General features: G+C 35.1%; 1 protein-coding gene across 1 annotated transcript; it reads left to right on the forward strand.

The window, feature by feature from the left end:
* The first annotated feature begins 11,754 nt into the window (after window positions 1-11,754).
* LOC114294659 (PHD finger protein At1g33420) lies at window positions 11,755-18,042 on the forward strand. Its single transcript, XM_028238788.2, has 5 exons — window positions 11,755-12,669; window positions 14,688-14,814; window positions 15,715-15,930; window positions 16,122-16,739; window positions 16,895-18,042. The coding sequence occupies exons 1-5, from the start codon at window positions 12,348-12,350 to the stop codon at window positions 17,724-17,726; spliced, it is 2,115 nt and encodes a 704-aa protein (XP_028094589.2). The 5' UTR covers window positions 11,755-12,347; the 3' UTR covers window positions 17,727-18,042.
* The last annotated feature ends 1,161 nt before the right edge of the window (window positions 18,043-19,203 follow it).

Genomic DNA, 19,203 nt, shown 5'->3' on the forward strand with positions numbered 1-19,203 from the left:
CAGTGAAGCTAGCGGAGCAGTACCGGACGGAGAGACAAGTGGAGAGGGTAGGGGAGCCAGTGGTACAATCCCATTCTTCCACCATGATAGTGGCTCCGAAGCCAATCAACCAGGCGGAACCAGATCACTGGCATACGAAGGCTAACAAATTGACGGTTACTGCGGCGGACTTGGGGGTTATGCGCGAAAAATACCAGGTTCCCGCTGAAATAGAGTTACTGTTGCCGTCATCAACGGAGAGGCCATCCGACGCCCGGCCGGGGGAGTTTGCCCTGTATGAGGAAGCATTGAGAAGAGGGCTGAGGCTGCCGCTTCCGCAGGTGGTGGTTGATGTCCTAAACCGGTTGGAGGTAGCGCCGGGGCAGCTAATGCCCAACGCGTGGAAGATTGTGTTAGCCTGTGCAAGCGCGTGGCCGAAGGCAACTAAAGGGGCGGCTATGACGGTGGATGAATTTTTCGCGTGTTATAAGGCCTCAAGACAGCAAGAGACTTGGGTGACGTTGCAGGCGGCGGCAGGGAGGGGTCTGGTGACAGGGCTGCCGTCATCCATTAAGGGTTGGAGGCGGCGGTGGTTTTATGTGTCCGCGAATGGAGGAGTTGGGGTGCGTGCGGTGTGAAGAGTGCCCACCAAATCTACGGAGCCAAAACTAGGGGCGGCAGTAGAGGAGAGGATAAAAAAAGTGAAGGCATGGAGGGAGAAGGAGGGAGTCAGGTGGGACGAGCTCGTTCAACCTTCAGCCTTGTTTGCAGTGGGATTGGGTCCTCAGCCGAGCGTTGGAGATCTGGGACGGGCTGAACTAGAGGCGAAGAGGAAAGCGCAAGAGGCTGAGGATATGGCCATCCTTGCCAAAGCTAGTAAGTTCAAGGAGGCGCAGGAAGACCGACCGCATAAGCCGATCGCGGGGGAGAGGATCCGACCCCGCCCAAAATCACTGGAGGAAAAAGACTTGGGTGAATCTGAGCCACGACCGCCCCCGATTGATCCTTTGAAACAGAGGACCAAGGAGATGGGTAGTGTGGGGAAGAAGAAAAGAAAGGTGAGGAGGAGTGAGGGGGAGCTTGCCTTGATGAAGTGTTGTCGTAATAAATATTGTGATGGACTGCATTAATGGCGATGTGCAGTGGCAATAACTTTGCAGATCTTTATTTGCTGATGTGGCTTGTTCTTTACCTACCACATGTCTGAATATCCTTGGTTTTTCGTGCCATGTTGACTTCCAGTTGTTCATGATCTCATCAGCTAGGTTATATATTAGACTCTAAGGGATGGATTTAAGTTGTTCATAGTAGACTATGACCTTTATAAACTTAACCACATCAGTCCCTATAAATTTAATAATACACTTCAATTCGATCTCAAACAGAAAGCATTCTGGCCCATTGCGTTAATTTTTATTTTTTTTCATTTTTTTGTTTCATATGTCAGAATGGCGGCGGCAGCGGCTGCTTATATATAGTTATGATGTGATATTTTTTTTATGTGAATGAAGCTTCATTTTTGTTTTATTGGGGATACAGAGCTGCTACAGACCCCCACTGGGGGTCGACCCCCAGTGACGTGGCGGGTCTTCATTGGCCAGTTTTCTGTTTTTTTTTTTTTTTTTCTTTCTTCCAATCCCGCAGTGCCACGTGGCACTGGAGGTCGGTGGGGGTGGCATTTGCTGGGGGTCCGGCGCATTTCTGATTGGGGATAGGTAAGATGTACTTTTGTTAATTTTCAAATCGACATAATAGACAAAAAAAATAAAAATAAATAATAATAATAATAATAATAATAATAATTTAAAAAGACGAAGATGTTCCATTTTTGTTTTCATAATTATTGATTTGTGTGGTGTTTTGTAAAATTTCAGTATCTATCATTCAATTCAACGTGATGATTTTTATTGCACTTTTTGTTGTTGGTGTGTAAAGCGTATTTTTAAGTTTTGTTTTGTTTTTGTTTTTTTTAAATTTTAATAGCTATATAATTAATTTATAATTTAAAAAAATTATGACTTCGCAATTTGATTCCAGTTAAACTTGACGGTTGAACTAGTAATACGCTCACCTAATTCATTTTTCAGTTCATTTACCGAACCAATTTTCAAAATATTACACCACATCATTCATAACATAACTAAAATATTAACAACCACAATAATCCAAAACTTTCATTTTAAAAATACACATTATAAGTTTAACATTCATAACTTTTTTATTACATGTAACGTTCACTATAAAATTATGACTTTCTTATGGTACACCTATTTTAAAAAGTGCATACCATATATATTTTTCCTTTAACTATTGAATTGAATTTAACTATTGAATTGAATCATTAGAGATGCATTTATTGATTTTATTTTTAAAATCAATTTTTTAAAAAGGGTTTATTAAACTTTTTGTCTTTAAACTACCGTCAAATTGTCTACTTAATTTTTGAACTATCGATTGAGTTTACTCAGTCTCTAAATTATATAAATTAAAATTTATTTATTCTCTAAACTATCGATTGTGTCACTACTCGTTCCCGTATCCAAGGGTTAAGCATCGTGATGGCCAGTAACTGAGGTTACATCCGGCCAATTATTAAACAAATTAATAAACGCGAGTGGAAATAATATTTAAGTAAGGATACCAAGATAATCATTGGAGTTTCTATTTTTATTACAAAATTTATTGACCAAAAGGCCGATATCTACATCTAAACATATCCATAAAAGTGTTGTGTGTGTCTATTCCGCAGCCCCGCATCTAAGACTTTTCAAAAACTATTCTGAATTGCATTGTTTCTTGAAAATTGGTAAATAGCTATAAGCACATAGCAGAATGAGAAATATTATACCAAGAGTATAAAGGATACGAAATAACCATGAATAGTTATGTAACTAAATTTTTAAGATCACTTGGTCTGAACAAATAATCATTTAAGTAGCAAAATTGAGATTATGTAAATAAATAACCATAACCACGATACCGAACAGAACAGAACAGAGATCACAGGAGTGACAGTCATAACAGAGATACGAATTCAAGAGGTGGCTCGTACGGATTATAGAGGTGGCTTCCACAATAGTATAGCACTTATTTCCGCACAGCACTTTGCTGCATACCAGAAATCAGAGGGTCAATAGATCCATGACAGACACAGGGTCACAAAGTGACCAAACAGAGGCCAATGGTTATTTAAGTTTCCCAAGGCGTGAGACTCACGCGGTGGTACTTACAAAATATAATTATTTATAAGGTCATAGTCAAATATTCTTTAAAATACAAACAAATATATCAATGAGTTTCATTTTAAACAAATAGAGTTCAGAAATTAATCCACGTAACTGAAATATTTATAAAATATAACTTATATTAATATAACTAATAAGATACAACTTGTATAAAATAAATTATTGTAACTCAAAATATTCGTAAAATATATTATGGTGACTCAAGGTATAATATAACTCATCTTAACATTAATACCTCACTCTTTCTTTTTACTATCAAAGTCCCTCTCGACTTCCATTATTTTTTCCTTCTTTTTCTTCCTTTCTTTCCCTTCTCCTTCCTTTCTTCCCTCATTTCTCTCTTTTTTCCCTTTTCTTTCCACAGATCACCTCCTCCTTATATAAGGAGGTAAGAGCATTGACAGGCTAACACGTGACCAGCGAATCCTCTCACAGATTTGATTCATTAATTATATAGATTTATACTCATCTTTAATAAATATTTAAGATAATTATACTATGGCCCAGTTTTCTAATATAACTATATAAATAAATTAATCTCTAATTAAATTACACTCTATCATATACCAACAGAAAATTAATTATTTATTTTACTACCACACCCATTATTATTATTATTGTTGTTGTTGTTGTTGTTATTATCAATATTATTATTTATTTACTCTTACTTTTATATTTATTTATTTACTATCTTTAACTTTAATTTGGCCCAACTAGTATTATAATTTCATATTTCTAGTAATTTGACCCCAAATAATAATCCCTAATTAATCTCATATTTGATAATCTAATGTCAAATTAGATTCTGTATTTATTATTATTTAATAATATATTATTACATACAACTATAATACTAGTATAAAATTTAATGGACAACTTAAATTTTCGAATTGTTACAAATTGAATTATATTAAGTTCCTAAACTATTTAATTCAAACATATTTAATCCCTAAAAGGATAACAAAAATAAAATAAAAGTCTATAAGTACTATAAATTACTAAAAGACTTTACCTAATTAAGATTTTATCATAGAAAAATCTTAAATTTTTATTTTGTCTTTCACTAAGAGGGTTGAGCGGGAAACGAAGGCCCCCTTCGACAATAGATAGCACGGTGAAGGGGCATTCCTCCCTACCCCAAGGCGTGGTCTCTTCCTCGGCCAGCTCGAGATGGACGTCGGCCGGGACGCCGTACTCCTCTCTGAAAGCGGCGAGTGCGGCCGGAGTATCCACTAGGAAGCGGAATTTCCCCTTTTTTGGCCGACTTAGTGTATCCCGGCTGAGGGGTTTGGCTCTGGGTATTGGATGTTGCCCGGTCCTGAGAGCCTCAGGAATGACAGTGGTCCCCTTGGACTCTGCAGGAAAAGGATGGCAAGTGTTAAGTGTTAGCGCGGTCGCGCGAAAGGTGCTGAATTTTAGCTCGGTCATTAAGGGCGCCAAACCACCTCGGTTGTCTATTCTATCTAAGGAGCCCGGTCGCCCAAGCGGACCAGATGTTAGCCCGGTTGAACGGCCAAGTCCTTTTGTTAACTCGGTTTTCGTTGGCGTTGAAACAAACATGTTGTTTGCCCCGTTTGGTTGGTTTTTTGGATCAAAAGAAGGCCCAGAGCCCGGTTCACCCCAGTTCATCAGTGTTCTTTAGAAATATGAAGAACACCAAGAACAGATGAAGGTTTTAATACGGATTCTACGACCTATGCCCTAATAGCTATGTTTTTGTACCCTAATGTGTGTAATATGAAGGAAAATAACAACGAAATGAGGGTGGAATGACTTACTAGTGAAGAGTAGGACCTAATCCTTCAAGCACGAAGAATAGCAGCGAGTCTGGATGAGGATGCAAGAGCTCTGGGATCGAATGTTGAAATGGCAGTAGGAGGATTTGGAGTTCGAGCAGGGCATGTATGTATAAGCAAAGAAAACCGCCCAAATTCAAATTCTGGCAAAAACGGCGGGTTGGCTGCCCGATGACCAATGGCAGACCGCCACGTGTCCCCATTTATGGCTTTGACAAGACTGAAGCGACGGGTTGAAAAGACGAAGAGCCAACCGAGCTACTTTCGACGAGAATAGGTCAGCCGAGGAATATAACCGGTCAAATCTGCGGACAATTACGTCAACTAGCTCGGTCGAGGCTTGGCATCTTGACGACCGGAGAAACGTTATCTCGGTCGAGGTGAGTAATCCCAGTCACGCTTCTACGGACGGAATTAAGGGGCAATTGAGAGGGTGATTTATGATCTGGAGTTGGGCCGAGATATCGACCGATCAGGTTGAGAGCCCAGCAGTGCATTGGGCCGAGATGATCCACTGTTCGCCCAGAGAAGGGCTGCCAAAACTTGGGCCGAGCAGAGTTTGGACCGAGTGTGTGCCACCCCGGACCGTACAGAAATTGCTCGGCCAGGAAGTGACCGGTTAGACCAGGATGCTCGGTCCGAGGATGGTCGAAGCCGGACAGGCTGAAAGACCGGCGCCCGGAAAGGCGCGGTCAGCCGAGGTAGTTGATTGACCGGCAGGAAGGCCAACCAACGGAGGTGCCCGGGCTAGGCTTTGCCGAGATGCCCCCTAGCCCGGTCATCCACGTGTTTGTCCGGCTAGGCACATGAGTATGAAGCATGACATGGCCGAGGGAGAGCAGCTCGGCTGCCGAGCTCCAGCTGCGAAGTCAGGCAGTTGAGGTTAGGTGGTGAATGGCATGGTTTATGCTGACAGATGGGATAGCAGAGCCACGTGTCAGGAGACGACTGGGAGTGGATATGGGGGTCAGAAGGTATATAAGCATGTATGCGCCCCCCATACGCAACACACGAACACATCTGTAAGGATTTCTTACACTCAAACACTCTCTCCCTTCTCTCTATTCCCTCCAAGGTGTGTGCTAACTTGACCGTCGGAGGGTTTTTCCGGCCACACACCGCCGGGTAGCTCACCGTTATTTGCCCGCAGGTGATCAGATATCGACGGAGCTCGGAAGAAAGGAATACGGGCACGCCGGAATATTTGCTCCCCGTACAATTTATTTTTCTCAAGTCATGAAAAGTATGTGGAGATGAAGTAGCAATCACTTTTGTGAGTTTTGTTAGGATTTTGGACAGAGAAGCTTTTTGGAGTATGGGGGGTATGCATTCAATTGAATGAGTGAAATGTTTTCATAACGATAATTTTGGTATTAAGGGTTTTAGAATTTATAAGTGGGGGTCCAAAATAATTAATGGGATGCTAATAGCAGCACTCTTTTAAAAAAGAAAAAAAAATTAAGAGTGATTCTACTTACAACACTATTTTATCTCTTTACACCCTGCATATGAGATGTTCTTTTTTTTTTTTTTTTTCAATTTTACTAATGTGTGAAATTACTTTTAAGGACAAAAATACTAAAATTAAATATATTTTATTATCTCCTTACACCCTTAGTCTTTAATCCCTACTCCTCTTATTTTTTTTCTCATTTTTTCTTCTTTCTTACACATCTCTTTTTTTAAAAGTAAGAATTATAGTATTTTGGTCATAGAATAAAGCAATTGATGAAGAAACAGTGGTGAAGAACCATCAGAAAAATGAAATTATGAGTTTTTTTTATTTGTTTGATAGGTTTTTGTTTCATTTTTTTTTACTGTTCTTCGACTTTTGTTTGGTGTTTCGAAATCGAACAAAATAAAGTAGTCCAACATTATATTGTCGAACAAAAAATATATGTTTGGTTACCAATTATTGAATAAAATATACATTTCCGGTAATCCAAGGCTGAATTTTTTTAATTTTTTCGACGACTCATTACTGTATATTTTCAGTTTTATTTTTTTATAATTTTTATTTTTTTAATTGGAAGGATTATACTTTTACTCATTGCAACAATGCAAATACTACATTATTAGTAGACTCCAATCATGAATTCATTACAGACGATGCTTGTTAAGTTTTTGAGGAATACGATTTTTTCTTATTTTTAATTTGTATTGAGTTTTATCAATAATTTGACGTATAAATATATTTATTGTCTTTAAATTTTTAGTAGTCGTCAAGTATTAATTAAATGAGTTTTTGACGTTGGGAAGAAGACTGAGTTGTTCTTTATCATTTATCCATACAACATTGCTTGATGTTTCTACCACTTAGATCAGTATCAATTGCAACACCTGATCGAAGAGATATCTGCATGGAATTGGGGTGGCTGCTGTGCGGGGGTGCACAGCAGCCACTGCTGTGCAACCATTTGGACCCTTTTCGGGGCACATTTTGATAATCCGAACCATTCGCATTTTAGAATATATCAAGTAGAATATACTTGTAAAAAATCAAGTTAATCGGATATCGTTTACCCATTCATTCACTCACATTTGTATCTACAAAAATAAATAACAATTGTAATTTAAAGTATTAAAATGAATACAAATGTGAGTGGATGAATAGATAAAAGATATCCGATTAATTTAATTTTTTATATGTATGTTCTATTTGATGTATTCTAAAATGTGAACGGCTCGGATTATCAAAATGGGCCTCGAAAAGGGCCCAAATGGCTGCAAAGCAGTGGCTGCTGTGCACCCTCGCACAGCAGCCACACCGATTCCTATCTGCATAGGATTGTAAATGGAAACCATTTCATTCAGGTATAAACTACCGAGCCTACTTAGATTATTACCATAGCTTATTTTGCAATTCTACTTATTCATATCTTTGTTATAGGTCTATTTGTAACCTGGTCATCTAGTACCTCCGATAACAAATAATTGGATTCGTTTTCATCACCCATGTGCTAGTGGATGAGAGAAAGCATATACTACTCATATTCATCAATTCCGTATGCTTGGTCAGCCCTGATGTAATAATTACCGAAACTATCGATATAGATGAATTGTGATAACATGTGGATGCAAACAATGGCAGATTTTATGGATGCTTTTATGGATGTTCATACACTTGATATTTTTATGAATACTTTTTATGTATAATTTTATGGATGCGTGTTTGATTTATGGATTTTTTTATGGATGCTTGAAGGAAAAAGTAAATCTTTCAATGTATAACAATGTATGTTTTTGATGGATGTTTTTAGAGTTTGGTAACATGACACTAGAGTAATCTAATTTGTATAGCAATGTATCACCAAACAGGCACTTCACAAGTAGCCCCAAATTAATTTCTTGTTATCATCCAATCGAATGGCAACATATTACTGGGGAAAAAAAAGTTTGTTTGGTAACATGACATCGGATTAATTCAAATTCATTAGCATTGTATTATCGAATATGCTTGACACAAATTTAAAAATCATTGTTTAGAAGAAAGTGGCTCTGTAAATGTACACCAACAAAACGTTGGAGAAATCTATTTTTTTTGGTAACATAACACCAAATGAATGTAAATTGTTTAGCATTATGTGATCGAACAAGCACTTCGTTGTGGGCTCCATTTACTATCTTTCCTACGTCTTTCTTTTTCCCTTTACTGCGTCTTTCTCTGTTCTCTTATTTTTTTCACTAAAAACTATTGGTTTAAAGAGATGAAAGGGTTTTGAAGAGTCTTATTTTAGGGTTAGTTTTGGTAATATAATATCACATTTTTTTTAGTGGTGTAATGAGATGGAATGTGTAAAGAGGTAAAGTAGTGGTGTAATTAGAATCACTCAAAATTAATTTGGTGTAATGAATGAAAAAAAATACTCATTATTTTCACATGATTTTATCTTTTTAATGTTTATATTTGTCAAATTAATTTATATTTTTCAAAAAAAATATCCAAGAGAGCCTTTAAATTTGAAACTGGTATGAGTAAAGATTGAAAGTTCTAATTTTTTAGGTCTAGTGATGTGGTAAGGAGTGAGACCCACATGTGATATGATGTTTGTGCCTATATTTTTATTTTTTTTCTCGTACTATATCATTAGAATTGTCTTTAAGATTCTAAAATTAAAACTCTCTGTCATTATTAAACTGATATTAATATCAACAATTAAAGAGGCCCTATTTTGTGAAAATAAATTCAAAGATTATTGAATAATGGATTGATGGCACAAAAAGGTGTAATTACAGCGTCACCTGGAGGGTGAGGTGATTATATAGCACCCCATAAGATTCCCAATATACCGCGCTCAATTCGCGACTTTTTTTACCCATTCAAGCCAAGATGTCTTTTCTCAAAAAACAAAAGAAAAAAAAAGTACACCAAAGGGATGTCAAATATTACAATTAAAGGGTACAAAACATATTAATCTATTAAAATAATTTAATTTGTATTAATCTATCAGCTAATCTGAGTTTAATTTTATCTATCGTTTCAAATTTATAGTTCACTTTTGAAGTCAGCCTCCTTAATATAGTTAATGCATATATATATATATATATATATTTATTATCAATTAATATCAAAATAAAAATCAATATAAGAGATAAGATATAAAATTTATTTCAAATTAATCAAGTAACATGTTAAAATCGCTTAAATAGTTCTGTCATCCATAGTTTAATTATAATTTTACTCCTAATTGCAACAACCCAAGCTCATGATTACCATTAGGGATGCTCATGAACCGATCGATTCGTCAAAATCGACTTAATCTAACTTGATCCAATCTACTCGTTTTTAAGTAGTTTTGATAGTATAGGCAGGCGAATATCGATGGATATTTTCTAAATCTATATATGTTCAGACAGATGGTGAATGGAGGACCACTCGACCTAACCTGATCCGCTGACTCCCTTTTAAAAAAATGATATTATGTTTGTGGTTTGTATGTAAAAAAAGGGATAAATTACACTAACACTTCCTGAAATTTGGATTTAATACATATCACCCCTTGATATTTAGGAAATTATACTAACTTTCTGTTATTATAATTATTTAGACCGAATGAAAATATTGGACTCATGCACTCTCTCTTTTCTTGTTTTGCTTTACTTCATCTTTTTTCTCCCATTTTCTTTGTTTTACTTTTATTTTTAAATGTAATTTCTTCTATTTTTTTACTAGAAATTGTTGTCTTTTATATATGCAGGGAATTTTGTGAATGAGACTATTAACCACAGAGATGAGAATGTAATTTTCAAAACGATAGGGGTGGAATGTAATTGGACCAAATCTTATAGCGTGTTAGTGTAATTTACCCTAAATATATATTTTATTTAGTAATAATATTAATTATTTATGGAATATGAAAGTTTGGTCTTTAAAAGGAAGATAAAAAAAAAATGAAGTCAACACCTTATTTGGTTTTTATTTTTGAACTCAAATTTTTTGAAAATTGAGTTTTTTTTTTTAAAGTGAATTTTCTAATATTTTAAGTAAACTTTTTTACTTTTTAGATGCACATAACCTAGATGTACTCAAAAAGTAAAATATTTGTAAAAAAATATTTTTAAAAAAATCAATAAATATATAAGAATATGAATATGTATTGAATTTTTATATATTTTTCAATATTTTTGGTATTTAGTGAATTTTTTAAATATTTTTTCTACAAATATATTTTTTAAGTGTATTAATATTAAGTATATTTAAAAACTAAAAAAAAAGTTAAAATATTAAAAAATTCACTAAAAATAAAAAAATATGAATTTTTTTTTTTATTTTTTTAAAAAGTAAAATCAAACAAAGTCAAATAAGATCTAAAATAGTAAAACATTACTCTAAAATAATTTCAAAAAAAAAAAAATAGTAAAGCCTAAATTGCCAAATTGATTTGCATCAATTGGCAAACCCGTACCACTCACTCGACCCGTATTTTATTTTTTTTATTTTTATAATCTATTTAAGGAGTTATTTGGGGTGTCCTAAATAAGTGTATTTTTGACTTTTTATGAAGTATAGATTGGGTTTAAAATGATGTGATAGAGAGATAATGTGACTTAAATAAGATAATGTGATTTAAATAAAATAGTAATTTTTTGACTTTTTAAACTTTTTTTAAAGATGTCAAACTTGACTTAAATTGGAACGAATGAAAAGCCATTGAACGTGCCAACATTTCTAATCACCATCAGAAGTCTAACAAATTTACATTCACATTTCCAAAACTACCCCTCAGCTTTCCATTCATAGTATAAATGTAGAATGTGTTTGGTTTGTCTTTGTAGAATAATTTTTGAGATAAAAAGTACGAAAATTTGTTTGGTTTATCTTTTTTTCAAAAATAATTTTAGAAAATTGTTTTGAAGAGAGAGTTTTAAAAAAAATAATTAATTTGATGTGTATAAGAGAGAGAGTGATTTTGAAAAATAAGTAACCAAATAAAATGTTGAAATTTTTTTTGAAAAATTTTATTTGGTTTGATTACTCTCAAAAATTTATTTGTAGAAAATTTTTTCCAAAATTTTTTTTGAAAAATAAACCAAACAAGGCCAAAATATTCCATTCGTCTCAAAATATTAATCATTTTTAAGAAATTTTTAGTAATATAATTATTACATTTCAAAAACATTAATATTAATTAATTTAGAAAAAGATAAAATAAAAAAATTATATTATTTCAGTAATTAATTTTAAAAGGAAATTAATATTTTAAAATAATAAAAAATTAATATTTTAAGATGAAGAGAGTAAAAATAAAAAGCAGTTGGAGAGACTTCAGTGTAGAGAGACGAAGATCAATAAAGCGCGAAACTTCGCGGAAGGTCCTCTAAATCAAAAAGTACTAGGCCTATATAGTAATTTCCCAACCACAAAATCCTAAATAATTTTTTCAAAAAGTTGGAAGCGCTAAAGTCGCTTAACGATTAAGAAAGATTTCTCTCTCATCCTCAAATCCAATCTCTCTCTCTCTCCCAAACCGACTCAACCTATTTTCTCGAAATCCAAAACAGAAATATAAAAAACAAACAAATTTTTAATATATATATATATAAAAGTACCAAAAAGTCCCAAATACCATCAACAACAGAAACCCTAATTTCAGCCACCTCCCTCCTCTCTTTCTCTCCGTCTTGTTTTCTTCGATTTCTTGATAAATCTGATAGTATATTCAAATACAAACACATGTATATATACAAACTGTAAATCTTTCTTTGTGTCGTTTGATCTTGCTAATCCGAACCATCGGATCTGTATTTTTTTTTTTCCGATCTGAAACAGAGAAAGCTTCGATCAGCCCAGATCTGACCCACACGCGCCTAGATCTGAAGAAACAGCATGGTCTTGAATGGACGGCCTTTGAAGCGGATGAAGAGGCGAGTCACGGCCGATATCAACGACTTCCTCACTTTCCCCTCCTCCGGCGACGCTGCCTACGACGACGTTGGACCTTTCAGGACCAGCGTGAGGGCGTTCCTGACCAAACACGCTACCCTTCCGCCACCGTCCTCTCTCTTTCCCCACCTGCTGACGTGGCAGATCCTGTTCCGAGTCGGTGATCTAGCCGACGAGACTTCGCCGGCGGTGGTGTGCCTCGACGTCGTGGAGGAGGACGTGGCCAGATCTAGATCCGTATACTGCGATCAGTGCCGAGTCGTCGGTGAGTTTCTCTACCGAGTCGTTACCGATTCGGTGACTCAGTTTGTATTTTTTTTTTTTTTTTTTTGGGGTCATATATGCTTTATTGTTATTATTATTATCGTTGTTATACAACTCGCTTCGGTTTTCGTCAGATTCCGGTAGCCGGTTTAGGCGGGAAATCGGATAATAGTTGCTTTATTTTTTCCGGGGGAAATTTCATGTACACTGCTATTTTAATATGGTAATTGGACCCGTTCAATCTGAGCCGTGCGATTTGTCTGATCTGATGATTTTATGGGTCAGATAAGATGGACCCCACGGTATTAAGACCTCGTTTGGTAGGAGCGTTTGGACCAAAATAGTCATGTTAAAATAAATTATTTTAAGGCTAGGTTTGACATCGTCTAAAAAAAAATTAAAAAGTTACTATTTTGTTTAAGTTATATCATCTTATTTAAGTTATATCACATCTTTAACATATTATTTCAAATTTAACTCAAACTCAACTTATATTTTATAAAAAAATTAAAAAATACATTTATTTAGATTATCCTAAATAATCCTTAAATAAATATGATAAAGTATCATATTCAATTCAATATATTTTTTTTATAAAATTTTAAAAGTCGAAAATTTTATTTCAAATAAAATTTTTTAATCTTAAATTAAAATAATTAAAAAATCAATTTACATCCTAAACAAATTTTAGTTTTTTTTTTATAATTTTTTTTTAAAAATATATGTTAAAAAAAATGTGATGTGATTTAAAAAAAAAAAAAAACTAAAAACCTAGTTTTCTTTTGTTTTTAATTGAATGGTCAAAATAGGCCAAAATGATTAGACCCCTGATGATCATGATAATTACTACTAAAGGACACTGGTTTCTCGTGTGAGTAGTACACACTATGGTTAAGTGTTTAGACACGTTGGGTTTGCGGGACCCACTCGTGAAATATCTTAAATAGTTGGTGAATGGGTCCCACCTGAGTTGAGAGAGAGAGAGAGAGAGAGAGAGAGAGATGTGGGGGAAGGACTCTGATTAGGTGTAGTCAAACGACCTTGGCACGTGGCGACGTACTGGCCGTTTCTTTGTTTAAAGAGACAGACAACTCCTAAGAATTTGCTTTATTGTGGCCCCTACTTTTTCCCATATTTTCCACTTGCCCAAACTAACTTTTTTTGTTTGTGTATGCGAGGGCTAACTTGTAAATTCAACAAAATGACAAATAACTTTACTTATCCTAGTTCACCTAACCAAGCACGATTTTCGATTGATCCTAAAAATTGGTTTTGTTCACCTAACAAAATACGAAATTGATTGATCGTGTATAATTAAAATGGTTTTGTTCACGCAACAAAATACGATTTTCGATTGATCCTGAGGATTCAATTGAAAATATGTATTGACTAACTGAAATTGTGGACTCACTTCTTTGAGACAATAAAAGTTGTGATTTACTGTTTTGTGATTTAAATCGGTCTCTCTGTGTGCAAAAACTAATGGGTCGAGAATTTCAGTGCAATGGAAAAAGTCTTTTTTTACTCTTTCAAAAAAATGCTTTTAATACCTCTAAATTATCATTTTAAATTTACCAATCCAAGACATTGAGGTAGCATTTGGCATCAAAATGTTCATTCTTATATTTGGTTGATTAAAAAAATAATGACAAAATACATTAAAAATGGAATCATCATTCACCATTTAAAAGGAATGGTCATTCCAAATGAGAGCCAAAACAATTATCGTTCCATTCTATTCTAACTCATTCTAGTGAACCAATTAGAGCATAACTGTCATATTTTAATTTGGTTAGAAATCAATCAATTAAAACTCACCCTTGCCATCATAACAGTATGAGTAAAATAAATTTATAAGTGATTTTAAAATCTCTCTCCTGTTTCATTTTTGTGAGCCTAACTTCTAATTTCGCGATATATCTAAATTTGCAGTTATACCTGTAGAATGAATAATTTGGAATTGTATGGAATCTCATTTTTTGGGTGTTTATTATCTTTTTCTGAATTTGTTTTTCAAAGGTTGGAGTGGTAATCCAGTGTGCGCGAAGCGTTACCATTTCATAATAAAATCAGATGGCAGTTCCATTGGCGGCTATCAGAAGTCTTGTGCCGGTTGTGGGGATGTTCTTCTCCTCTCAGAGTCTAGGTGAGTGAACACCCTTTTCTCTTTTAACCCGTAACATGCTCTTAATCTGGTCTTCTATGACAATGTGTTCATGTGATCGATATGTATTTATTTGTTTATTTAAATACTTTGCTATAGCTGTCTCTATTATGGATTTGCTGTTTAATTTGATGGTCTACTTTCAAAAAAAAAAAATTTATGTGCTTCTTGTTTTTTCATATGATTAAGGGTGTGCAAGGTTTTTAAATTAGGAATACTTTTTTTTTTTTTTTTAGCTTCATTCTCTAATTGGCCGAATTTTTTTTTATGTTCTGCTCCTTTTATAAAGAAATTGTGTTTTTTAATTTATGGGACATGTTTGTTCATTGGAATGCCTTTCATCTTGTTGTATCTCTGATTTTCAGTTACGCTGCCTTTTGCAACTTGCGTGCAGGCTAATGTGATGTCATTGGTTAATAAAACTGATGCAAATTCAAAGAATCATGGATCAATTGCATAGTGTGTCAGAAAAAGAAAAAAAAAAAAAGCTTGCAAAGACCTTTGGCATGAATAATTAACAAAGCATAATTTACTTTTGCTATTGCATTGAACCGATGAAATGTGAAATAAGTGTAGGACCTTGGCAATCTTTCTAGGTTATCTTGTTTAAAACTATAAATGTTATTATGCATAGGTAGTAGGGTGACTTTGTTTGTAACTATTGTGGTGAACCATGTATTGTCTCTTTTATACTTACTCGCATATAATTATTGTTCTTGAATATTGATGGAAGCTTGTGTGGTCAACTTGTTAAATTTGATTTCCAAATTGCTTTGTCCTCTATGATTTTTTTTTTAAATATACTAAAATTTATTCCCCACGTTTGATGACTTTGAGAATATTTTTCATCATTATTTATGAATAAGTTGTATCACTTTCCAGGTGCAAGTCATGCAACCATGTTATGACTACAGAAGATGTAGAAGACTGGATGTATCACCAGTTGGAGGACACAACTCATCTTCTGCATGGCGTGGTCCACGCGAATGGCTTTGGGCACCTTCTTAGGGTCAACGGCAGAGAAGGTGGCTCAAGGGTGCTTGCTGGACGTCATATCATGGATTTTTGGGATCGGCTGTGTAAAGTACTTGGTGTCAGGTTAGAATTTTTTATTGTACTTAAGCACACTTTTTTGTTTCTATCAATAAAGGTGACATTGGCATCTTTGAGGGCTTGGTTGTTCATGATAGATATCTAAGTGAACTCCCTTTGTCTTTATAATTTCTAGTTTTAGAAGAATTCAAACCAAATACTTTAATTTTAGTTGGACCTTTTTTTTAACACAACAGAAAGGTCAGTGTGATGGACGTGTCGAAGAAGTACGGGTTGGAGTACCGACTACTATATGCTATCACCAAGGGCCGTCCATGGTATGGGGACTGGGGTTATGAGTTTGGTGCTGGTAGTTTTGCTCTCACTCTTGACGCCTACAAAGTGGCTGTAGAAACCCTTTCTAAACAACCGTTATCCAACTCTCTCTCTCAAGGACGGAAACCTCGCACTCGGTTACAGGATGTTATCTTTTTTTATCAGTCCTTGTCAGAGCGTGAGCTTGTAAATATTAGAGACCTCTTGTGTTTCTTGATGAGTTTGATCCATGATGTCCGCAAAGGTTCATCAAGGGTTGATGATGTTAATGGTAAGAAGCGTCGGTTTTGCACCTCAAGTACCTTGTGTGCGTGGACTACCAGTGACATCGAACGGGTGGTAGAAGCAATGTTTAGAGTATTACGGGCAGTTACTGGGCCCAACTGGGTGACTTGGCGTGCTCTTAGGGGTGCTGTATGCAAAGTTGCTCCTCCAGAGCTTCTGGATTACTGCCTCAAGGAACTGAAAGGGAAATGTACCGCTGATGGGATGGTTGTACATGCCCGGTGTAATCCTGATTCGGGTGCTATAGAGTACAGGTGAGCAATTTCCCTGTCTGCACAATTTGTGCTCATCTCTTTTTCTTTTTTAGAACAAGTTACGCCAGAAAAAAGTAAATTGGAGAGTTGATAACTATTAATTTTAAATTATGAAACTGTGTCTAATATATATTTCTCTTTTTTACTTGTTACAGACTTGAGCCAGGTAGTCTAGTTAATGGAAATACCACCGGCACCAATTCTGCAGTCACAAACTACCCTTCTGAAGAACATTTACTGCGGGACCTAAGATTCTTGTATGAATCCCTTCTCCACCCTCAAACCATGCTGTACAATGGGCCTCAGGCAAATAGAGATCTTGCAGTCAGATCAGCTACAAAGCTTCTTGATTGCAAGCAATTTGTGAAAGATTACAATCCCGAAAACAAGTTGAATTTTGAGAACCCATCCACAATATGCCTCTCATGTGATGTGGAACTTATGGAACAATCTGAAGACTATGTCACTAATCCACCTCCGGAACTACTTGTGCTATCACCAAATGCTACCATTTGTGACCTTAAGACTGAGGCATCAAAGGCTTTTCAAGAAGTGTATCTGATGTTCAGAAGATTTCTAGCTGAAGAGCTACTTGGCTATGGTGGTGTTGATGAATCCACCCAGCTCAGGCTCTTGTTAGGGTCAACTGAATCTGTGCGAGTCCGGGGAAGATGCTTTGGGAAAAACGGGTTGAGCAGGTTTAGGATGGAGAGGGGAATGGAGCGATGGACTGTGGATTGCAATTGTGGTGCTAAGGATGATGATGGTGAGAGAATGTTAGCCTGTGATGTGTGTGGAGTGTGGCAGCACACTAGGTGTGCTGGGATACCCGACTCAGAGGCGGTTCCTGCTAGGTTTGTTTGCTGCAAATGCAGGGGCTCGGGCCTAGTGACCAAAGCCACTAATGGGCTCTGCGATGAGACCATGGGCTTTGGCAGCAGTGGCGGCAGTGGCGGCTTGGGAAAGAGCATAATGAATGCTGTTTGAGGTGCGCTGGAAGGCTTCCTTTTGTATATGTTTTCTTATGGCTTTCTTTCTTTTTTTAAAAAAAAATTTGTTATTGTAGGAGAGGTTTCCTGAGGCCTGAAAAGCATTTGTATATATAGACCAGGGGCCTCAAGAATGCACCCAGTGCAGTTGTAGTTGCTTTTCCTCTTTTCATCTTTAAAAATAGTTTTTTGTTTTTGTTTTTGTTTTTGTTTTTTTTCTGTATATAATAATTAAATGGTTGTTGAAATGTGAAAACAAAAAGGTGAAAAATATTATTAAAAAAAAAAAGAAAGAAGTTAAAGCAAGAAGAAAATTATGGCTTATTAGAGCGCGCGCTCTCTCTTCTCTCCCTCTATTGGTGTTTGGTGTAGAATTTTGATCCAAGTTATGAATTAGGATTCTCTGGAATAATTACTGATGCAATGTACCCCTTCAAGTTGAAAATCCATTAGAATAAATATATAGCAAATTGTTCCACAAAACTCATGTGGAGGGATGCAAGAAAAATTGTTCCATTAGGAATTAGTATTCTCTGGAATAATTTTTTATGCAAAAAAACTTGAAAAAGTTTGCCACAGAACTCATGTGTAGGGATGTAAGAAAATTTGATAAAATCGAGCAGATCAATCAGAATTGACTGAAATTTTAGTTTTTGATTTGTTTTTCGTAACATGTAGTCTGTTTTGATTTTGAAATTTTTTATATCAATGTAAATTGAACCAACCGAATATTATTATATTTAAGTATTTTTATATTATAATTTTTTTGAACATTATACGAGAAGTAATTAATATAAAACACTTTAGTGATAAAAATTAGGGAGAAAAATATTTATAGAGCATTTTTTTATTTATTTTTAATGTAAAATTTAAAATTTAATGCAAATTTCTCTTTTAAATCAAACTAACAAAACCAATAAAATTAAACTGTAGCATGCAGTCTGTATTGTTTTTTTAATCATAAAAACCGAATGGATCGATTTGATGCTAAATATACTCTTAACATCGACTGAACCGAACCATTTACATCCGTACTCATGTGAGTGGCAAGGAAAGGAGGAAAATTTTGGTCTGGTTGAGGGAATCAAACATAATCTAACATCAGATTAACACTTGTTATGTGTAAAGACGATGTTTATTAAACTAATAACACTCGTCTTTAAGTGTAATTCTGTTTTGTGTTGGAAAAATAAAGATACGCAAAATTAACGGTAATGTGAGACCGAAAGAAGTCATTGGCTACCCTCCAGGATCCACAGCCTATCTTCTTCCAGTATGTACTCTCAGTGAAGGAGATGAACGAACCAACCTTTAATGAAGCCTACTTAAAAAGAAGGGTACAGTTAGAGATGCTAATTTTTTTACCAAATAAATAACTAAATGTCTCACATGGATGTGATTTGATCAATTATTTAGTAGAAAATTTGAGACGTATATCATTTTTTTTAAAAAAATAGAATGTAAAGTGCAAGAGC

The sequence above is a fragment of the Camellia sinensis genome, chromosome 1 (genome assembly GCF_055761805.1).
Source record: "Camellia sinensis isolate YWXY chromosome 1, ASM5576180v1, whole genome shotgun sequence".
NCBI classification, from domain to species: domain Eukaryota; kingdom Viridiplantae; phylum Streptophyta; class Magnoliopsida; order Ericales; family Theaceae; genus Camellia; species Camellia sinensis.